Below are 24,013 nucleotides of genomic sequence, written 5' to 3'. Positions count from 1 at the left end.
GAAATCCCCGGAAGGGTCAGCAGCCTACGGAGCAGTTACAGCTCAGATTTAAGAAGCATCCAGAGCTTGGGGCTAGAAGGAAGGGGTCATGTACACAACACCACACTGAGCAGGAATGACATTTTGTGCCTGAATCTTACCAATGCAGCCCCTACCCAACCTTTAGCAAACTGCTCACCAGATATTCTGGCACTTTTCCTGGCTCCCATGTGGCACATCTGACTGCAATGTCATGCTGGGCAGCTAACAGACTCCCCCTCCCTGCAAATATGAATGTCCTGAGACTCCCTATCACAGTAACTGCTGGCACCCCCAACTCCAAAGCACAGTAAGAAGCAGTGCAGAGATAGCCCTGAGCTCACTGGAACCAATGTACTGGTGCACAGGCAGCAATTAACAGCCCTCTGCACCCGGGGACCTGGAGCACCTGTGTTACTGATTAGCAGCCATTCAGACTCCATGTGTTTCCCTGTCCCCACATTTGGATTTTTGCTGCCTGCGTATGAATGGGTCATCTCACTTCATGGATGGTAAGCTTCTTTGTAGCACAGGAAATAGGGTTGCCAGGTGTCCGGTTTTTGACCAGAGAACCTGGTGGAAAAGAGACCCCAGCAGCTCCGGTCAGAACCACTGATCAGGCCGTTACAAGTCCAGCTGGTGGCGCAGCGGGGCTGGCAGGTTCCCAACCTGGCTCCGCATGGCTCCCCAGAAGCGGCTGGCATGTCCCTGTGGCCCCTAGGCAGAGGCGCTGCTAGGGGGGCTCAGTGCGCAGCCCCCCGCCCCCAAGCACCAGCTCCGCATCTCCATTGGCCAGGAACCGCGGCCAATGGGAGCTGCGGGGGTGGCACCTACAGGCGGAATCAATGCGCAGAGCCGCCTAGCTGTGCCTCCGCCTAAGGGCCGAGGGAAATGTGGCCACTTCCGGGAGCCACATGAGGTAAGCGCTGCCTGGCCGGAGTCCGTACGCCCTCCCACATCCCAACCCCCATCCCTGAGCCTCCTCCTGCACCCAAACTCCCTCCTGGAGTCCACATCCCATGCACACACACCCCGGACCCCAATCCATGCCCCACCCCAGAGCTCACACCCCCATCCCAGAGTCTGTACCCCCTCCTACACCCCAACCCCCTGCCTCAGCCCGAAACCCCCTCCCACACTCCAAACCTGGCCCACCCTAGAGCCCGCACCCCCAGCTGGAGTCCTCACCCCCTCCCACACCCCAACCCACTGCCTCAGCCCGGAGGTGTCCCCCCCACACACATCCTGAACCCCTCATTTCTAGCCCCACCCTGGAGCCCACACCCCCAGCCGGAGCCCTCACCCCCTCCTGCACCCCAACCCCCTGCCCCAGCCCAGTGAAAATCAGTGAGTGAGGGTGGGGGAGAGCAAGTGACAGAGGGAGGGGGGATGAAGTGAGTGGGGGGGACGGGACTTTGGGGAAGGGGGTGGGGCAAGTGTGTTCGGTTTTGTGCAATTAGAAAGTTGGCAACCCTAACAGGAGAAGGTCCTTGGTCTAACTGGCAGTGGTTAGTACATCATCCCTCTCTCCATGGGCTCCTGTCTATAACACAAGGAATGGCTCTTCCCTACATTTATTCAACTACTCTAATTCATTTATTTTCACAAGTGGAATCATGTGACACCCTTTCTGCTCTTCCCCCATATTACAGGCATTAGAAACAGAACAGACAAAAATCATCCATCCAGTCCTGCCCCCTGGCTCATATAGGATGTTCCCTACAGGATGTTTTCCAATGTTTTGTCCAGTTTAATTTAAAACATGCAAGTAATGTTTTTTTTGCCACCTCCACTGGGAGATTATTCCATGACCTAAAAGATCTGAGTCTAAGCTTTCCTAGGACCATCAACCTAAATTTTCCCTCCCTGTTCCATCCTATTTCTCCTCATTACACCTCGTGTACTAAATGAAAGAATTCATCTCCACCTTTAGTCTTTACTCCCTGACAAGTATATGTAGCCTCATGTTTACCTTTATAAAGCTATACATTCAGGGCAGCTCTATGTTTTTTGCTCCCCAAGCACGGCAGTCAGGCGGCCTTTGGCGGCATGCCTGCGGGCGGTCTGCTGCTCACGCGGATTCGGCGGCGTTTCTGCGGGTGATTTGCTGGTCCCGCGCCTTCGGCGTACCCGCCGCTGAATTCCTGCCGAAGCCACGGGACCGGCGAACCTCCCGCAGGCATGCCGCCGAAGGCTGCCTGACTGCCGCCCTCACGGTGACCGGCACGCTGCCCCCCACAGCTTGCCGCCCCAGACACGTGCTTGCTGCGCTGGTGCCTGGAGCCGCCCCTGTATACATTCTTCACTTCTGTAATTTCCCTTTGTAAATCAACCCTTCTATCCCTGGTCCTATTTAGATTTTCTCTGAACAGCCTCCAATTTGTCAATATTTCTATAGTAGTGAAGTTCCTCAAAGTGAACCCATTCCTGCGGGTGCAGCTGCCTCTGAGTTAGAGAAAGGCTGTTACGACCCTGATTCATGATATGATGCTTCTGTGCATTGGCTTCTTTTGGTACCATTGCATATTCATCTTTAATTTGATGGCTGCTATCAAGCTCTCTTTCAGCATTAATGCTTTTTAAGTTTCCCTTCCCACTGAATAGCTATGATTTGGGTTATTTTTCCCCTGAGGTATTTGCTTGCAACCATTTTCAAACTCTCTCACCTCCTGCTGGATTGGTTTAATGGGCTGACGGTCAGACATCCACCTGGGCGAAAACTCCGTGTGCTGCAGACGCTTCTCCTGAAATGGGGGTAGAGGAAGGGAGAGAAGGAGAAGATGTGGATTGGGGCACACCACTGATGTTCGTAAGGGAATTTTTGTATTAGGTGTGACCAGGAAACTACTATTAGCTTTACAAGGGTAGCGTCATACAGACCTCTCCAAAGGGCAGACTGGCTATGGAGTTGATTTTAGAGGCATGTTCTCAGGAAGTTCATACTCCAAATTTGTCCCATCTTAAAATAGTTATCTGATGAGCAGCACTCTTCAGAGTCTAGCTATCCACCTCTAGCCACCACTCCATCACCAAAAATCCCACTCCCTGCAAACAAAGCCTAGTAGCCCCTGTTTACATGGTACCTAGAAAGTATTTAGGGATCCTGTACTGCTCAAAGTGTCTCTGCTGCAACAGATAAAACATCCTTCCCTATTCCCAGAGGGGTTTGATGGCTGGCTGGATTTAGCACTCTCCCAGCCATCCAGCGTCCCTGCACTCAAGAGCAGCCACCATACAGAGATAAGCAGGCTGACACCTTCCCAGCCTTATGTGCTCACACACACCTTCTGGGCAATCATGTTGCAAATCTCAGGCAGGAAGTCTTCACTCAGGAGTTTGTAGAGCTGCCGTTCTCTTAGGGAGGTTCTCTCTCTGAAGCTCTCTGTGACTTGTCTCCACTCCTCTTCTGTCTGACACAGCAGCCACCATGTCCCACGGCCTGGTCCCTGGGACCCTTCAAGAACAAAAAGGGATATTATCTCTGCAATGATTATTGTTGGCAGCTTTCCTCCAACCCACGCCCTCCCCTCCAGAACTTGGGAAGAAAGAAAGACGTTGACTGTGTACACACTCCTAGGTGACATGGGTCGAGGTCTAGGAAGAAGCAAGAAGAATCGTTCATATATGTAACGGGAAGACCTGCATAGCTATGGCTTCATTCCAAGCTCTCTCAAGAGCATTGTCATGGCCCCTAGTGCCAGTAATACACACTCCAGGGCACTGTACACTGGGGTGGGAAATAAAACAATGGCAGCACCTGGAATATTTTGGGTGAAATGCCATTATTAACCTAACCCACTCTAAAAACACAACCATGTCTATCCAGCAGCCCACAGGAGGAAAAGACAAGTGGGGAAAGAAAGAATTGGTTTCCTTAGCTGTAATTTATTTTTCATAATGGAAGGCATCAACTGGGTCTGGACACTACTCATGGGTTACGTCTGCTCAGACTCCCTCTGCTGGACTGCTGCAGCACGGCGCTCTGACCCAGGAGATAACTTCTAAAGCTGAAACTATCCAAACTAGCAGAAAACATCCATCCTATAAACCTACCACATTTCTATTTATGTAGTTTCAGCTTTGGAAGTTCTCTCTTGAATTCCGAGTGTGGAGCTGCAGCCATCCAGAGGGAAGTTGAACTCTGAGGAAGAGGTAGAGAAAAGACAAAGCCAGAGTTGCCTCTATCATGGTAGAAAAAACAGTTGCATTTTCCGTAACGGGTGTTCTTCGAGATGTGTTGCTCATGCCCATTCCATATTAGGTGTGTGCGCTCGCCACGTGCACTGGTGCCGGATGTTTTTCCCTTAGCAGTATCCGTAGGGGACCGGCTCTGGCACCCTCTGGAGTGGTGCCTGCATCGCACGGTATAAGGGGCACCGCCGGCTCCCCCACCCTCGGTTCCTTCTTGCTGGAAACTCCGACAGTGGGGAAGGAGGGCGGGTTGCGGAATGGACATGAGCAACACATCTCGAAGAACACCAGTTACGGAAAAGGTAACTGTCTTTTCTTCGAGTGTTTGCTCATGTCCATTCCATATCAGGTGACTCCAAAGCAACATAGCTCTGCCGAACCCAGCGTCGTTCCTGGCCTGCTGAGTGATGGCATAATGAGAGGTAAACGTGTGGACAGAGGACCATGTTGTGGCTCTACAGATGTCCTGGATAGGGATGTGCACCAGGAAGGCCGCCAAAGATGCCTGTGAGAGGGCGCTGACAATCGGTGGCAGCGGAACCCCCGCCAGGTCGTAACAGGTCCTTATGCACGAGGTAATCCAATTGGAAAACCTCTGCGAAGACACCGGAAGGCCCTTCATCCTATCCGCTGTAGCGATGAAGAGCTGAGTTGATTTACAGAAAGGCTTGGTACGTTCTAAGTAAAAAGCCATGACCCTCCGGACATCCAGGGAGTTAAGACGCCTCTCCTCACTGGTCTTGTGCTGTTTGGGACAGAACACCGGGAGGAAGATGTCCTGTTTCATATGGAACGTAAACACCACCTTTGGCAGGAAGGCCGGGTGGGGCTGCAGCTGAACCTTGTCTTTGTAGAAGACCGTGTACAGCGGTTCTGAGGTCAAGGCTTTAATCTCAGAGACCCGTCTCGCTGACATCACTGCCACTAGGAAAGCGACCTTCCATGACAGGTGGGAAAAGAAGCAGGAACCCAGCAGCTCAAAGGACGGGCCGGTGATATTAGAGAGGACCAAGTTAAGATCCCACTGCAGTTCAGGAGCCCGTACCTGCGGGAAGAGTCTCTCGGGCCCTCTCAAGAATCTGACTGTCATGTCATGGGAAAACACCGTCTGTCCTTGGATCGACGGGTGAAAAGCGGAGATGGCCGCAAGATGCACCTTAATGGAAGAGTATGCCATGCCCTGATTCCTGAAATGGAGCAGGGTAATCCAGGACAGCCTGTATGGAAGAATGCGAGGGAGAGATGCCATGCTTGAATGCCCAGCAGGAAAACCTCCTCCACTTGGCCAGGTAAGTGAGTCTGGTTGAGGGCTTCCTACTTCCTAGGCGGACCTGTTGGGCCTCCTCCGAACAGGTCCACTCCTCTGGGTTCAGCCACGCAGCATTGAAGCCGAGAGGTGGAGGGACATGAGGTTGGAGTGCAGGAGCCGACCGTGGTCCTGTGACAGCAGGTCCGGTCAGTCGGTTGGACAGGGACCAGGAAGGGGCCGCTGGTTCATGAGCGTGCTGAACCCGTGCTGGCGAGGCCACGCTGGGGCAATCATGATAACCTGCGCCCTGTCTCTCTTGATCTTTGCCAGGACCTTGGCGATGAGTGGGATCGGAGGGAACGCGTACATCAGGCTCCCCAACCATGATAGGAGGAAAGCATCGGAGAGGGAGTCCTTGCCCAGACGTTGCCAAGAACAAAATTGACGACATTTTCTGTTTTGCCTGGTAGCGAACAGGTCCACTTGGGGAGTTCCCTACTTCTGGTCTGGAAGATCATGTAGGCTACTTCCAGGTGGAGCGACCACTTGTGGTGAGAGGAGAAGGCCCTGCTGAGGTGATCCGCTAGCGTGTTCTTGACGCCAGGGAGGTGACAAGCTTCCAGGTGGATCTCGTGGTCAATGGAGAAATCCCATAGACGGAGAGCCTCTTGGCAGAGAGTCGATGAACGTGTTCCCCCCTTGCCTGTTGATGTAGAACATCGAGGCCGTGTTGTCCATCAGCACTCTCACCACCTTGCGCAACAGGTGAGGTAGGAAGACGCCGCATACCAACCAGACCGCTCTGAGTTCTTTGACATTTATGTGTACCACCATCTCCTCCAGGGACCACATACCCTGGGTCTGGAGATCTCTGAGGTGTGCACCCTAGCAGAGGTCCGAGGCGTCCGACATCAACTCAGTGGAGTGAGGGGGGTTGTTGAACAGAACTCCCTCTAGGACCGTCTCACAATCGGTCCACCACTGCAGTGAGGCGAATACTGTTGGGGAATGGTAACAATATTTTCCAGGTGATCCCTGGACTGGGAATAGACTGTCGCCAGTCATTGCTGCAGGGGTCGCATCCGGAGCCTGGCATGGTGGACAACGTATGTGCAAGCTGCCATGTGGCCCAGCAGATGCAGGCAGACGCTGGCTGTAGTCAGGGGGAACGTGGACACCTCCGTGATAAGGTCTGTCAATGTCTGAAACCTTTCTAGAGGCAGGAACGCTCTGGTGCAGGTCGAGTCGAGCACCGCCCCGATAAATTCTATCTTTTGCACTGGAACTAACGTAGACTTTTTGTCGTTCACCAGTAGGCCCAGGAAGTGGCACGTGGCTTGCAGCACCCCAACATCCTTTTGGACCTGAGGTCTGGAGCTACCCTTGACCAGCCAGTCATCGAGGTATGGGTAGATCATAGACTTATATAATCATAGAACATCAGGGTTGGAAGGGACCTCAGGAGATCATCTAGTTCAACCCCCTGCTCAAGCAGGACCAATCCCCAGACAGATTTTTGCCCCAGATCCCTAAATGGCCCCCTCAAGGACTGAACTCACAACCCTAGGTTTAGCAGGCCAATGCTCAAACCACTGAGCTAGATCTGGATACCCTGGCGCCTGAGGTAAGCCGCCACCACCGACATGCACTTGGTAAACACCCTTGGTGCTGTCGCCAGGCCAAATGGGAGGATCATAAATTGGTAGCGGCCAGGTCCCACCGTGAATCGGAGAAAATGTCTGTGTCCTTGGAAGATCGCTATGTGGAAGTATGCGTCCTTTAGGTCGAGGGCAGCATACCAATCTCCCGGATCCAGGGAGGGGATGAGAGAGGCCAGGGAGACCATATGGAACTTCAGCTTCTTTAGGTACTTGAGGTCTCGCAGATCCAGGATGGGACGTAGACTGCCCTTGGCCTTTGGGATTAAAAAGTATCGGGGATAAACTCCCCTGTTCCTCTACTGTAGAGGAACTTCCTCCACCGCCCCCAGATGTAGCAACCCTTGAACCTCCTGCATGAGGAGACTCTCATGAGAAGGGTCCCTGAAGAGGGACAGGGAAGGGTGCTGGGAGGGATAGAAAGAAACTGGAGGGTATAGCCCTGTGCCATTGTGTTCAGGACCCAGTGGTCCACGCAGGGAGGAAAAAGGAAAGGCGGTTGGAAAAAAACCAGGGAAGATGGATCCAGAGAACAGTCTGGTAGGTAGCCCTGGGGTGCACCCTCAAAACAGTAGCTTGGTCCCTTGCTTATTATGGGTGGAGCCCAACTGAGCAGGGGGTGGAGGAGGGTGGCTCGGGCGGCGCTTGTAGCCCTTGGCCTTCTTGTGAGGCGGGTCCTGTTGAGGCTGGCTCCCTTGTCCCTGAGGCTGTTGCGGTTTGAACCGCTTACATGCCAGGCCTGGGAAGTACAGCCCTAGTGTTTTCAGGGTGGTACAGGAGTCCTTTAAACTGTGCAGCTTGGTATCAGTCTGTTCTGCAAACGGGGCCTGGCCGTTGAAGGGAAGGTCCTGCATCGACTGCTGAGCCTTGGTGGACAAGCCCGAGAGGAGCAGCCAGGAAGCTTGCCACATGGAGATGGCGGAGGCCATGGTGCGGGCTGCAGAGTCCGCCGCGTCTGAAGCTGCTTGGAGGGCTGCTCTGGCCGCCATCATGCCCTCCTCGAGGATTGCCCAGAAGTCCTTCCTGGACCCTTCGGGGAGCGAAGCCTCAAAGTTGGCCATGGCCTGCAGCATGTTGTAATCATAGTGGCCAAGGAGGGCCTGGTCGTTGGCCACTCTCAATTGCAGGCTGGAAGATGAATAAACCTTACATCCAAAAAGATCCAGCCTCCTTGAGTCTTTGTTTTTGGGGGTAGCCCCGGGTTGACCTTGCTTCTCTCTGTGGCTCAACCACCAGGAAATTGGGGTCCGGGTGAGAATATAGGTACTTATGCCCTTTTGTTGGCACAAAGTACTTGTGCTCGGCCCTTTTGGAGATAGGGGGCAAGGAGGAGGGACTCTGCCACAGGGCAGTGGTAATCTTTGATACCCCCTCATGAAGAGGTAACTCCACTCTGGCAGGTGCCGAGGTGCAGATGACATCCAACAGGGTCTGAAGCCTCCCTCAACTCCTTGGCCTGAAGCCCCAGGTTAGATGCGATCCTCTTCAATCGTTCCTGGTGCGCCTTAGCATCATCCTAAGCAACTGGGTGAGGGGGCCCCGTGATAGCCTCATCTGGCGATGATGAGGATGATGCTAGTACCGCAGGAGCCTCAACGTCCATTGGTGATCCAGCAGGCTGCTCTCCTGGGTCCTCCTGGACTTGTGGGGTCCTTCCCCCTGAAGTCTCAGGGACTGGAGGGGGTTTGGATGTCGAGGTCGCTGGCCTGTTCGCGGCTCTTGACACCAATCGGGCAGCCTGGGAAGGCTGGGTGAACCCTCAGGGTTCCATGGGTACCATGGCACCGCCCACTGTGCCTGGGGCCATGGGACAGGTTTCAGTGCTGATTATGTAGGCAGCACCACAGGCACCGGAGGCTGCCCGCAATTGGGAACCCTGCTCGGTGCTGGAGCTGGAGCGGTCGCTACCTTGCGACCCACATCGGGCGGAGCGGCGGCTCTGACTAGTGCCAGTTGCTGGGCCTGGAGGCAGACCTGTCTGAGTGAGACTAATATCTTGGTTGGGGCCTCGGGGACTGACGGTGTTCGGCGGATTGGCGTTGGAAACACGGCAATCTAAGCCTTATGCTATCCGACCGGGACCAGGAGCTATCACAAGCTGATTGCTTAGAGTAACTTCCCGAACGCAGCGATCCCCGTCTCGGAGACTGACAATGGCCGTCTGGTGACTGGTGGCTTTGGTTCCTCGATCGGTCCCGGGATCTGTACCGAGGTCTCGGTGACACGAGGGGTAGGTCTTGGTGCTCTTGCCGGGGGGAGCATGCCTCGATGGGTCTACGTCAAGCTACCAGTGAGGTACGCCTCGAATCCCGCTGTCGGTGCCCAAGGTCTGGGGACTGAAAAGGGCTCTGCTGAGCCTGTCTCTCTGAGGTGTGAAGACTTCGGGTGGGTGAGCGGTGGCGGGATGTCCCACGCGATGGGGAACAGTGCGGCTGAGGCGGAGACGTACATGTCGCTTATGTGCCCTTCGCCCAAGCAACTTAGGCGTATACTATGTGGATCGCTGATGGGCATAGGCTGTTTGCAATGATCGCAGGGCTTAAAGCCTGGGGACCAGGGCATGCCCCGTCCCCTGGCTGAGTCCAGTTCGGGACTAACAAAGACTTCGAGAACTACTAGTAAGGGTAACGGATTCAACTACTAGCTATATTACAGGATTTTACAAAGTTCGCAGGAACGGAGAATGAAAAAATGCTAGCCAAAGCAGCAGACGTTCCAGCATGTCACTGGCAGCAAGAAGGAACTGAAGGTGGGGGGAGCCGACTGTGCCCCTTATACCGCGCCATGCGGGTGCCACTCCAGAGGGTGCCGGAGCCGGTCCCCTACGGAGAATGCTGGGGGAAAATCTTCCAGCACCGGTGCATGTGGCGAGCACACACGGAATGGACATGGAATGGACATGAGCGAGCACTCGAAGAATAGGCAGGTCTAACCCGTAAGTAATATTCAAACCAGTGGATTCTCACTGGTTGTTTGAGAAATGAGTCTCCCATCTAGTCCCTTTGGAGAAACTGTCCAAATATGTTGGCATCTCACCTCACTAAGTCCTTGTGGGCCAAGGGCTCCCCAGTAAGGACCTGGAACATGGATTTCCCTAATTCCTGGTTTACACATTACTGACAGTGTATACACCTGACACCAGATGGGAGACAGGCAAGGAGAATACTTTGTTCTCCTACAATACTACCCACCCACCCTGGTGACTCTCTCCCTTTAACAGAGAGGGCAAAATGCATCTACCACAAACAGGATGTGTGTCCACATGGCCTGTGCTCACCCCTTCTCAGGAGAGCATCTGTCCATACATAGTCTTTCTCTACTGACCTTAGTGCGTGAGTAGAGGAGGATTCCCCCCCGCAAGCCTATTCCAAACTCAGGTCTCCCACACAATAACCTAATTCATTAGTCACTCCTCACCCCAAAACAGTGCTTTGTTATACAGGAAGCATTTGGCTGCCTATGCTCCTGGGAATAAGTTAGTCTATTTCTTTAACTGCTCATGCCAAATACAATCAGAACCAATCGGGCTAAAGACACAGGGCACCACTTCCAGAAAGCCTCTCACTGAACAGACCCTCCTCTTTCCCTGGGAATCTTGTCTCTCTTAGCTTTGGATGATTTTAAAACTGCAATAGCAGATCAAATTCCTCCCATAATGTCTTTACCATTTTTCATCTGCGTCTCATGCACAAGCGAGTTCTCTTCAGCCTTCTCCCTATAAAGAAGAAGGCAATCATACAATGACATCACCAGCCACTGAAATGCAGCCACTTCTGGGGAAGAATGCAACAGCTGTTTAATGCACAGCAAACACCACACAAATTTTGTACAGGAAGTGAGAAATATCCTATTTGAACGAAACTTCGAGGAAAATTATGTAAATGGCCAAACTGGAATGTGGCCAGGATATAACATCCCTACTCTTGTGGCTAGAACCAGGAGATCATTAATGACTTCAGGTAGGCAGGACTTTGGTTTAAAATAGCATCTAAATATAGTCGCTCTGGCTGCAATGTGCCCCCTAGCAACATGCAGCTCAAAGGGGTCAGTACGGACTCAGTGGGAAGAACGGCATCCACTGTTTCACCCACATTGCTTCCTGCAACACCTGGATTTTCTTTAGAGTCCTCACCCAAGTACCAACCCAGTCTGTCTGTGCAAGATGATTTGAGATCATGGCTTCAGGGGGTATGGTTGCAGGGAGAATTACCTTTGGACTCCCAAATGGAAAAACACAAATTGGGGTGCAGGGGATCTTCAGTACCAATGAGAGGCCCCAAAAGGTGCATCAGTACTATCAATGCCAAGAAAGACCAGCCAGCTTTCCTCCTTATATGAGAGTATATCACATAACCATTCCAGGAACACCCTTTTCCTTACCGCAACAGATTCTCCTCCAGCAGTTTCTTCCGTTTTGGGGGTCGCCCTCGTCTCTTGCCTGTTTTCCCAGGAACATTTGGGGTGTTTGTCTGGCCCCCACTTCCCCTGGAACACAATGAAAGGTTAGAAAATATCTCCTGAAGAAAGGAATTGTGGCTGGCAGGGGAGGAGGGAGAGAAGAGTGGGAAAGAAAAAGAAAAAAAAAAAAATCAGAACAGCTGCTATGGGCCCAACTAGGGGAGGGATTAACTACAGCAGCCAAGCGGGAGGGAGGGAGGGAAGAACGGGACTACCACTAGCTGGGTGACTAATTCAGGAGCAGACAGTGACTCGTAACTGCTGCTGTCTCCGAGGGGCAGGTTGCTTGGAATGTGGTGGTGGTGGCAGAGGAATCTTCCTACCCCACTGGCAGATTTTTGTAGTGCCATGAAGGCTAAGCGTGGCTTTAGTTGCCTTACATCAGGATTTAGTTACTGGTGCATTTGTCAATTTTACCCGTGTCCCGCACATATTCAGGCCACCGTCACCCTCCCAGTAACAGCGACAGTCAAACAGATTTTATTTAACTCCCATTTATTGCTGCATAGTCCATTCCGCTTCATTTGCCCTGCCCTCTTCTCCCTGTTTACCCGGGCGGTGTGGAAATTAGGAAAACTTCAAAGCTGTTGTTACCTGTCTGAAGCCAGCTCTCCATTTGATTTCCCCTGCACTGGCTCTTCTTTGTACATACGAGTGCCATAGAAATACCAATAGAGGGCGCCATTACTATCCTCACCCAGTGGTTCTACACGGAGGCTGTCTGCATCCAAACCCTGCATTCAGTTGGGAGCACGCAGTGAGAGAGACAGTGACAAGTTGAAAAACAGTTGCACTGTCACTCAAAACACGCTGACATCCCTCCACAAACAACCCCGCCCCACCCCCCACAACACATCTGTTCTGATGCAGTTCTGGGAAGATATCACTCTAGAGAAAAGAATACATTCCCTCTCCACCTAGGGAGAGATTTAGATTGGCATTTCTAATTTGCATGCTCTCTTTAGTTTTAATATTTCATTTTTGGTGCTCGTGACAGTGAAGGTCTAATTAGCCCTGGCTAGCGTCATGCCAAGCATGGGAGGCACTGTGGAAACTTCCCACATACAGCTCTCCCAATACACTTTAATAATGGGGGATGGTAGGGGCACTGCTGCAGGACAGAATTGCACTCCTAGCTCCCACAGAGCTGCCAATACCCTGGAAGCACCGCCAGATATTCAAGTCACGGTCTTCAGAGATGTAGCCAATCAGGCCAATTTACGTAGTGATGTTTGTGCTGCGAATGCATCCATGACAGAGAGACCCTACCACTTGCCTAGATCCTTTGTAATCCGACATAACCCAGGGCTCCAGAGGTGGAAAAGGCACAACTATTTATTCACTGCACTACCACCAAGAACATGACTTTAAAATATTTCTTTTTGATTAAAAAAAAATTACATCTCCAAGCCCGTAAAATACACAGACTATGGGAAACCTATGTACCTCACTAAGAGGCTGGCTCAAAAAAACCCCAACCCAACCCAACCCCCTTGAACATTAATAGAAGGAGAGAGAATGGGGAAACCCCATCACCAATATTTCCAAAGCTGGGTCTGGAGACAAAGAGAAAAAATGGACTTTAGAGAGAAATACTTCCACGCTATAGTTCAAATCCCCAGTCTCTTCTTGCTCCCCAAATGGACAGACTAGAAATGCCACAGGAGCATCAGTCCCTAAATGGCCTGTCCCCTTGGTTGGAGGCTGGCTGATGTATACAAGCAGTGGCAGGAAAAAGGAAAGACAGCCTCCATGAAGGCAAACATTTCCCTCCATCCCCACCTAGGTTTCACAACCCAGCCTAGCTCCCTGTGGCTGCCATCTTCCCCATCTGACAGCTGCTGTGGCCCAAAGCACCTTGAGGAGGTCGAAGACGTCATCTGCATCAAGCCGGTAATCGCAGAGGCGGTGCAGGATCTCCACGCGGGTGCGCAGCGGCAGCTCCTGGAAAGTGGATTCCCGTAGGGGGTTGGGTTTCCCTTCCTCCAGCTCCCAGCGGTAGTTGATAATGTCCTCAAGGTAGCTGTGAAACGTCTGTGACCTGATCAAGAGAACAAGTCCCCCCTATTGTAGGTTAATATGCAAAAAAGACAGGACTTAGTAGGGGTGGGAAATGGAATTAGAAGATCCTGGCAAGGCTGAAAGCTGTGCCCTCCTGGCTCAGCACAACCTAACTGAACTTAATATGTAGCGGGAAGTGGAGCAACTGACACTGGGAAACTTTCATGAATGCTTTTAAGAGCTGTGTCCTAGGACAGCCAGGGCTAGTTAAAGCTGTGCAGCTAGGCTTGACCCTCTCCTACCTGCTGGTAGTATTCCTAATTGAGACAATACAGGATTTTGCATCGTTTAAAGCCTCTTTGTTAGTCTCCCTCCTTTTCATCACATTAGGTAGCTGTTCACATCAGCGCGGACTCTGACTTTTATAAAAGGAAGATGCAATGGAGCATTCACAGACAATTCCGATCCTCTTCTGCCTTCCTCCATTTTAGCTAACACCATCATTATCTACCAGGCTCACCGTCTCTCCCTTTTCCCTGGTCATATCCAGGGAATTTCCCCTGGCCATACAGCCAGGTAATTACCAACTCCTGCGCCTTCTTCCAAATCATTTTGAAAGTCAGACCCTTTGTTGTCCTAAAGGGTAAAACACTTCTCCATGCCCGGACTACTCTGTCCTCTCCGGACAAAATGCAGTTACCAGAATTATCTTCCTTGCCTGACAATAGGACCACATTACTCCCCTCTTTGAATCTCCTTTGCCACTAGCTCCCCACCTTGCCCACAGTACCATATTAAACTTCTTGTCCTCACCTTACACTGAAGGTTGCTGTAAATAGTATCAGTTCTGGTGTAAGTGCTGCCCTGTCACACCTTAGATTGCTGACTGTGCTCAGATAAATAAGTGTGTGTCTAATTTTAGATGCAGCTTGTTCTGAGCGTGGAAGTTTCAGTCTACAGAATCTGGGTGAGATGAAGCACCGACTGTTAAAACTTTATTTGTTATGAGTGGTGCTACTGCCTGACTCCTGTGACTTGCCAGCGTTCCAGACCTGTGGTCTGTAGCTGCAAACATGCCTTTCTCTCACACATAGGAAGTTTGTGTGTCTGAATGGACACTACCGGATAGCCATTCCCACATGCGTTCATGGAGGCAGCTCAGCTGGATCCTTTTTGGCACCAGCTGACTGCCCTAGACAATGCAGGGAACTATGCCACAACTGCAGAATAGCCACAAACCAAACAAATATGAAACTGTAACCAAAAAAAGCATTAAATCTTTAACAATCAGTCTGGAGGAAGACTACTGAGAACTAGCAAGAAGGTCAGATGTTAAGAGAGGGAGGAAGAAAGAAAAGATAGGAAAGAGGGGTCAAGATAGAATGGCAACCTGCAGGACCTGATGGCCACAGCCTTTGTGGAGGAAACGTCCACCTGACAGTATCTTATAAATGAGTGAAGAGATGCCTATGTCCCCACTCTGCAGGTTACTCCATATGACCCTGTTTCTTTCTGCACCTCAATGACTCCTTGTTGACTGACTCCATTTCCCTGAAGGAGTTTTACCTGACCTCCTATAGTATTCAATGACAGATACTTGTATAGAATTGGATATGGTGGCTTTAGCAGCTCTGCCGTTGCTCTTTTCCACCTATGACCGGGGTGGGGGGGGGGGGGGGAGAGAAGCACATGCCTTTCTGAATGTCTTTGTTCTGCCCAACTAACAGTGGACAGCTCACCTCCCAATCAAGTAAATGCAATGTGACCTCCTTGAATAGAAGGAAATATTTCTACTGACATAATAAGGAGGGATTATTTTAAGGAAGAATTCCTGTGCCAGCTGAAGTACCCACTTTGTGGGGTAAAAAGTGCAGACATTGTTTTTTGTTAGACAAAACAATCAACACATACAGCCTTCTATCTTAAATAAGAGCAGCCATTGGTTCAAATGGTTGTTCCATGACACATTTCAGGGCCAAATTCAATTTCCAACTTGCAACTGGGAACTTTAAAATGGGCAACGTTTGGTTACTGCCTTGAAAACCTGCAAACAGGATATCAGATTCTCTTTATAGACTGAGCGCTCCTAAAACTTCTATTTGATCACACAGAGTGCTTAAACATTTAGATCTTTAATGAAGTCATCAAATAAGAAAGCGAGGCAATATTTGACAAACTTTTAGAACAGATGTCATGCCTGGACCCCATTTCCTGGAAATATGCTAACTATATAAAATCTCAGACAACTTCCTTCCAGGTTTGAAGGAATAAAGCCACAAACTAACAGCATCCAAATTCTACCCTCTCAAGTTCAAGATGTCAGAATCTGATTGAACTTCGAGTCAGAAGATCATCTAATGAGGGCAGAATCTCGGGGGAACCAAACCGACATTTCCAGGTTCCTGGAGAACAAGGGCCCATGGGGCCAAGAAGGAGCTATCAGGAGAAGTATGGCTTTCTCTGTTCTGATTTTTCTGGCTGAGCCAGAATTGGAAAAGAAGGAAAGGCACACATCAGACAATTGGACCACTGGAATGAGAATGCATTGATTTTCCTTGCTCTCCATTTTTGTTGCTGCTCAGAGAAAACGAATCGATCCATGAAGGTCCCCATTTCCAAAAGATGATCTGAAGGACCCGGTCATTTAATTCACATTCTCTCTGGGAACAGGGGTTGTTGACTCAACCAAATGGTTTGAGTTTTACTTTTACGTAAGTGGCTAGAACTAGACGTAATGTCAGCCCGATATCAGCTGCACACAGCCTCTGTTCTCAGGAGTGCTCAGTGTCTCTCTCATCAATTTGCAAAAGCTGCTGCTGTGTGTTTGGCGCTTTGAATCAGGACAGAATGAGAACACGAGATGGGAACCAGATGTCTCACGGCATTCCCAATAACCCTCAACTCCATCCAGCCAATTTATATTTATCCTCCTCTCTCGGGCTGGCCATTTCCCCCAGACAATCATGGGTCCATATGTGGATTTCACAGCCTGTCAGAAAAACACCCATGATTTTTCTCACCTCTAATATTTCTATTAATGGTTCTCCTCTGGAAAGGGTTCTGGAGCAGTCCCCCTCTGTTAGAGATGGAAGAACCTGCTGGGAAGATTGTGATCTGACTGTGCAAGGACTCCTGTTGGCGATCCCTTACAGATAGTGGACATGCTTAGGTCTCGTGTTGCGCTGCCCATTAACAGTGTCTGAGTCCAGGAGTTGAAGGATCACCACCAGATTAAGGTGGGGCATCAAGATAAGTTCTACACCATACCTAGATCTCGACCATTTTCAGAGTCCTAAGGTGTACCACGTTCTGTGAAAAGGTTAGGGAACGCTTGCTGAAGCTGATCATAAACCCCTGAGTCTATAGGATTTATTACCTGTTGCGAATCCCAGTGAGCTGTCTGTTTGGACTGGGAGCAAGGCAACAGATCATCTAGATATTGAGATTTGCATAATTCCTTCTTCTGCGGTTATCAAAATCACCATAACTAAGGCTCTGTCTACACTAGCATTTTTGACAAAAAAAATTTGTCGGTCAGGGGGTCTGAAAAAAACCACATCCCTGACTGACATAAGTTTCACCCCCAAAAGCGCCGGTGCAGACAGCGCTATGTCGGTGGGAGAGCAGAGCTACTGCCACTCGTTGGGGGAGGTTTATTTATGCCTGTGGGAGAGCTCTCTCCAGCTGGCATAGAGCAGTGCAGCTGCAGCGGTACAGCTGTGCCACTACAGCTGTGTCTGTAGTGTAGACATAGCCACTGTCCTCTTCTCAGAGGGAGGCTGCCTGCACCTTTTCCAATCAGGCTCCAAGATATTAGAGTGTGACTGGAAGACAGAAGACTTGCTTTTGTTTACCAATAACCTGATTCAATAACACAGTTCCAGAGTCTATCTCCACTTCCCATCAAGAAGAACCCAGGCCCCTCACAGTGGTCCAAGTATAGAATTATTGCCACATCATCCTTTCTTACAAGGAATACCCACTGCTAATTTTGTAACAGAAAAACCCAGACCAACTTCTGATTGTCACTATTAGATCAAAAGGAAAGGTGTGATAGTGAACTGGAAATATACCTGAGGCAGAATTTTTTATGGTTGATGTTCAGCTAACCCTGGCACATGTAGTTGAGCATTCTGAAGGTTCACAGATGCCAAATAGTTGGCTGGACTCATTGATACAATATTTGTCGTGTTACTGTATTTTAAATCTCTTGTATATTAAATGCTACTTCACCATTTTGCCTATTTTCTTTGTAACAATGAACGAGTAAATGCCACAGAAAGCTGGGACAATGGCATGCATGTTTTAAGCTTGAGAGGGAAACAACATTATTTGGGACAGAACTAAGAACTGTGACATAACCTCAAGACTGTAAGGGGGCCCAGAAGTAGTCCTCCTCTACCCCCTACCCAAGAGTTCTCCAGAATGGTAGACTGAAGGAATCTGGAAACAATGAGACCAGGAGTCTCAACCTTTCCCCTCAAGAAACATCGGGGTGAAAGGAATGGTCACTCTACAAGTTCCCTCTACTGCTTGGCCAATCAGAGAAAATAATGAAAGATATATTTATGTCTGGTTACAGCTGTGAAAATTGAAAGACTTGGGTTTCTTTTGGCTAGCCAATACAATACCCCCATCCCTTTTTTTTCCTGCAAGGTCCTTATCAGCAGAAGTCTATAGGTTCCCTGAACAGATGACTCTCAGTATACAGAAGAGGCGGTTGGAAAGTCTCTCTCTAGCTCAATAGTCAAATATCTCAACAGGACAGACGACCACCATGGAGTCCATTTTGGAAGCAAAGAACATTCGTTTTCCCTTATCAGCTGGCAGCGTGTAGTTTCTGAACAGACAAAAAGGGGCAAACTTAGTTTTGGGAGTCACTCAGTGTTAATGAGAGCATTAACTGACAAGTGAATACAAGATATTTTCCCCTCTACAGTAAGGGCAGTAGTAATAGCTGAGGTCAGGAGAGCTTAATTCTGAATAAGTAGGGAATATTTTTTTTCCCCACAAAGGCAAGTCCTCTAGAAGGAAGTGGGGAGGATTTCTGGTGTTTGTTGAGATGACCTCAGTCAGATATCATTAGCGGGGTCAGGAGAAGCAAAGACTACTTCAGGAACAAAAAAATGTAAGGGCCTAGCTAAGGTTTTCTCCCTCACAAATCAATCAGTCTATCATGACTTGTCAAAAAAAAGAAAGGTTAGGCTGACCTTATCAGAAGCAATGTGAGTTACAGCTGCAGGCCTGGCCTTGGGCTGGGCAGTGGGGTAACAATGGAGGCCTTTTTTTACTGTACAAATTAGCATTCTTATCTTTAGAGGGGGAGGGAAGTTCGAAGGACCAGCTTGTACCCTAGGCTAAAGTCTTTGAAGCTACTGAAAAGCTAAGTCAGGCAGAATGGAGGGGAGCAAGGTATTACCCCTTCAGGGAAAATAGTTTAACTAGTATATTCTCTACCTCCTTCAGAGATTTCTGTGATGCAAGAGAGTTATCAGAATTGGTGGAGGCCAGCGTAAAGTAGGCAACCTCAGAGCACCAGTTTAGACTGTATGCAGAGCATGGAAAATGGAATGATCCTGATGGTCTAGCACTGTCATGCCAGATAGGTGTCAGAGTTATACAGGGACAGAGCATAGCAGAACCAGTGCGACAGGGGTGAGGAACACCTTGCCTCACACCACTCTTAGGTGACGTGAACTCTTCTGGCTCATGCTTGGAGAACATTAGTGGACTCTGCAGGGAGCTGTGGACAAACGAAGAGTCACTAGTAATAATGGTTCCTAGGCAAGGGCAGAAAAAGAAGCGTAATGGGGGAAATCAAAGCTCAAATGATCTCTCTGCAATTTCAAGGCATGGAACGTGATGGCCTTTTGTCCAAGAAACCCTGTTATGTCAAAGAACCCATTCGTATCCACACAGCCAGCTTTCCAAATGGAGACAGCACTCAGATAGTCAACCCTCTAATACTCCTTTTGTTCACGTACATGACTATGTGGGAGGATTGGAGGTGGGGGGACAAAAGAAAGAGGCTCCAGGAGTTCAAGGATGGACAATGCCACCGTCTTCCTCCCACACTTTACCTCTTTCCTTCTACTCTTACTGAGCCAATGACATTTCCCCTCTGATGGGGGGGGGGGGAGAGAGGAGAGGGGGCACCGCTTTGTTGCAAACCATTAGTGCAAACCATTAATATGAACTCAGCTGGATTAGTAAGTGGTGACAAACAATGAGTCAGCCTCTGCCTCAGAGTCCAATTCTGTCTCCTGAATTCAACAGCCTGAAGTGTGGGAGATCAGAGGTTTCCACACCCCTGCAAAATGCCTCTGGGTCTTCTGAAAAGGTCAAGGCAACATCAGCACTCCCTACATCCCCTGCCCTGGAATTTGCATCAAGAGCCCCATGTGTCATTTACACAAACTTCAAGCCTCTATTAAACTGGCAGCTCTATGAACAGACTGAAAACAAAAAACTTTATAGCTCTAAAGGCTTTATAGGGTGAGTCAGGAATTTCCTCTAGAGCAGAGGTTCCCAAACTTTTTTTATTGCGTACCCCCTTCCAGATCTACCAGCCGCCCGCATACCCCTACCCTTCTCATCACTGATATTTTGTGTGTTCTTCTTAACACTACCCGTCTTTAGCCATCTGTCCATATTTCACTGTAACATACAGATATAGTTATAGTGTGACATATACGACCGAAAAAATCCCCAGCCCTAAGTTCTGAGCTCAGTTAGACTGGACAGTTGTTGGGCTGTAGAGTACCACTGCGCTGTCTGGTGATTGAGCATCTCTGTGTATCTGTGTTCTTCTTGGTACATCTTGAAGTAAATTAATTACCGTATTTTATGTAACAAATTCCCACAGTTTTAAAGCTTCGTCTGAGCAGCCGGTTATGGAAATGCAATAAATAAAATAATTAATAAATAAAATCCACCATTACACAATTTCTCCCACGTTCCCCCCAGGATGTCTCGCATAACCCCAGGGTATGCGTACCATCATTTGGGAACCCCTGATCTAGGGTGATTTGAAGCAGGGGGCAGGAAATCTGATGGTGGAAGGGATTTGCTTAGCAAGGTAATTTTCCACCTCTAATTTATATAGTTGAGTGTGTTGGGGAATCCAGTGTTTTCTCAGCTGAACTCTTGATCCATCCAAGTTTAGGGGAGGAAGGGGTTAGTTAATAGAAACCAAGACCATTTATTCACAGCTTAGCTTGTGTGGCTCAAAATACTCCCATATCACTCCTCCTCCATCTCAAATAAGCCTCCATAACTAAAAGCTAAGGAAGGGAGCAGTTGGCATGCTGACTCCCACAGCGAGATAGAATAGGAACAGCACTGGAGCAGAGGGAAATCTCCAGGGAAGCTGAGGGATTGGAGAGCCGATGGGTGCTGTCTAATCTAATAAGAGATCACATCACAGAAGCATGTGCTAGCTTGACAGAAGCAAACACAGCCACTTAACCTGGATATGACAGCTGAGGCAGGCATGTTGTTCTACCGCCCCCCAAAAAGGGGAGCAGGAAGGAAGAAAGGAAAGCAGCAAGGTCACCGCAGCTGCAAACCCCTAGGAGAGGTTCCAATTCTGCATTTAGAGGCTGCTCCCAGCAGCCACAATACAAATACATGGCAACAGAGAAACTTTTTTCAACTCAGACATTTCAGCACTCCTAATACCACATTTATCCACTCCAGGGAAACACCATGATACCCTCTCACCTGCTCTGAGCCAAAACGTCCTACCACTGATCTCATATATCCCCCACCCTGCCTTCTCCACACCAGAGGCAAGGCGAGATTACCAAACCAACAGAAACTGTCTTCCCAGCTCACCAAAAGCACCAGTGGAGGAAGTGAATTCACCTCACAAGCCAATGTAGTAGATTGGCATTCGTTGGCTTTCCCCGGAGAGTTTTTGGTCTGAGCGCTCCATATGACTCCACTCTTAACTAGTGTCCTCTCCATGTCCACCACTCACCCCTGGCAAATACTGAGGAATGGCTTAGGAATGACTGCATGTTATTTGGTGGCGAGAAGAAAGAGGGACATATATATTGGACCAAACAGAAAAAAGCTTCACCTGTATCTGTCTGTTCTGAAGAAGCTTTTCCCTTAAGGCTGGCAGAAGCCTGGGAACAGCACAGGGGCTGGGAGGAGAGTCTATTTGATCTTACCTCCCACATTCACCTAGAGTTTTCACTGTTTTGTTAAAACAAAACAGAAGCAGCTAATCTTTGCTCCACAACGCCTGTAACTGGATGTGCTAAGTAAAGGCAGCACAGGAGAAATCACACGTATCTGTTACTTTGAGCTGTCTTGTCAGTTTCCCTTTCGAGCTCCAAGTAACCATGTATGTGTGAGCCTCTGTTTTATTTGTCTCTCTTTCTTTGGTAGCAGCAGGAGGGTACCAGTGTGGAGCTGTTCTCCAATGCATAAAGTAGGATGGAGGCAACAGAAAGACAAGTCCAGGAAGTTTGGGGAGGGTGGAGGGTTGTGTAGCTCCCTGTCCTCTATGTAGGTTTTAAGCCAGGGAGGATGCGGCTCCACAACTGTCAGGGTGAGGTGTGCTGCACTGCAAGTCTACTCTCCCCACCCATGGCATGAAAGTGACTTTCAGGTCGGGCAGGGAATGTTTGATCTTGATGCACTAAAAACCTCTTATCACACCACATGAAATTGCCAATGTCCCTCCTAAAAACTGCTTTGTTCACCAGCCACCTCCCCTTCCAGGACTCTGACATTCTCTCATCTCAAAGCACCAGTCTGTTCACCCAAATGATCCAGAGAAACCAGTTGATGTGAAGAAGAGAATAAGCCCTAAAGAAAAACAGAGTTGGACCCAAGTCTGATTATAAAATACTCTGAAGATGAAAAGCATAGGTCCATGGTTAAAGATGTTCATTGGTTGGAAGTGCATGAGTTGTATTTTTAATTGACCCAGGACAGGATTGTATACAAGTTTTGTTGGTTTGGGTAGAGTGGGGAAGAAAAGTGGAGCAGTCAGGGAATCCAGAGTAACAGCTGAAGAGGCGTGCTAGCAAGTGGAGAGGAGTTGTATTTGCCTGCTGGCTGGGATGGGGGAGGAACAGCCAAGAGGCAGACAGTGAGTGTATGCAAATGACGGCCCAAAAGAGTTAAGAAAACATTAAGGGATAAAAATAAAACCTAATATATAACGGTTTTTTGACCAAAGACCCAATCCTTTACTCATTAGTCAAGGGAAGTTTTGTCACTTACTTTAATGGGAGGAGGACTGGACCCCGAGACATACAGGCAAGTTACTGGGCAAATTATTCCTATGGGTTTGGGAAAAAACAACAACTACAGTCACTTTAGTTTTAGGGAAGACTGGCTGAAGATAAAGTGCTGGCTTGGGCAGCTGCATTTTTTCTGAGCTGCTTAATTGGCTTAAAGACAAAAAACGTTGTCAAAAATTTCTGAATCCTTTTGTTTTCAACACAGTATTATTTAACACAATATATTTATAAAAACATCAGTGCCAAGACTACCATTTAGTCAGCAGTGACAGGTGAATAAAAAACCTATTTACACTCAATGCATGAGAAAAGCAAGAGATTTTAAATAGTTTTCAATATTTTTTCTTAAGTGGAACATTGTTGTAATATGAACTGTGCTTGCTGTATGTTTCTGCAGATACTGTCATTGTTTGTTGAAACAGGACACAGTCAAGTGTCCCCATGAGAATGCATCTTGAAGTGCAATCACACGGCTTTGTTCAGTAAACTAATCCCCAAACCACTCTACCCTCCCCAATTTATGTGCACCAGTCAGCCAATGTACACCCCAACTAACCCCACACCTGCAGTGAGTGATTTTAGTGTTAGAGTACCATCCTGAAACCATTACCCCTTCACATTCGTCTCAGGTCCCAGCCACAGTGTAGCAACTACTGTTGGGAGGAACATGGTTGTCTCCAGACACTGTTGAAACACAGCTTTGTCTTGTAGAATAGATAGGACCAAGAAGTGTTTTAACCATGATATGATGATTTCTAGTGAACCCATCACCACGGAATCTGGGCACTAAAAACGAGGCAGAACTGCCTATTTTGTCCAACCTACGCTCCAGTCCTCCTGTTTCGGTTGCTGTTAGATTAAAAACCCTGAAAAATAATGCCAGCTGTTGTCCATCCCTTGGTGATGAAAGGCTTGTGTAAAAAGGTACACCTCACAGGGGCTTTGGCTCACTCTGATCTCCGGTTGAAAGGAGTACCACAGTCAGCCCTCCACTGAGAATGATCTATCTCAGGTTCCTGAAAGTTTCATCCTCAACACAGTCAACCACAGCATGCTTGTTGAGCGCCCCTGCTTTGGTGGTTTGGGGATGGAGAGGCAGTCTAGATAGTTAAAGCCTTTAATGGACTAGAGTCTAAAGATTTACACTCTCAGGTAATGCAGAATGAAACCTATGTCCC

General features: G+C 49.0%; 1 protein-coding gene across 1 annotated transcript in view; it reads right to left on the bottom strand.

Moving 5' to 3' along the window:
- The window catches only part of LOC135882223 (chromatin remodeling regulator CECR2), a 137,895-nt gene that overhangs the window by 30,091 nt on the left and 83,791 nt on the right, over positions 1-24,013 (bottom strand). The window contains exons 3-8 of the mRNA XM_065409088.1: positions 13,432-13,615; positions 12,169-12,308; positions 11,497-11,601; positions 10,782-10,831; positions 3,303-3,472; positions 2,685-2,762 (exon numbers count right to left, since the gene is read on the bottom strand). Coding sequence (XP_065265160.1) covers positions 2,685-2,762; positions 3,303-3,472; positions 10,782-10,831; positions 11,497-11,601; positions 12,169-12,308; positions 13,432-13,615 — 727 coding nt within the window. The remainder of the gene's footprint in view (positions 1-2,684; positions 2,763-3,302; positions 3,473-10,781; positions 10,832-11,496; positions 11,602-12,168; positions 12,309-13,431; positions 13,616-24,013) is intronic.

Source organism: Emys orbicularis, chromosome 1 (assembly GCF_028017835.1).
Source record: "Emys orbicularis isolate rEmyOrb1 chromosome 1, rEmyOrb1.hap1, whole genome shotgun sequence".
NCBI lineage: Eukaryota > Metazoa > Chordata > Testudines > Emydidae > Emys > Emys orbicularis.
The sequence above is the reverse complement of the archived record's forward strand: the minus strand, read 5'-3'. Positions and strand labels throughout refer to the sequence as shown.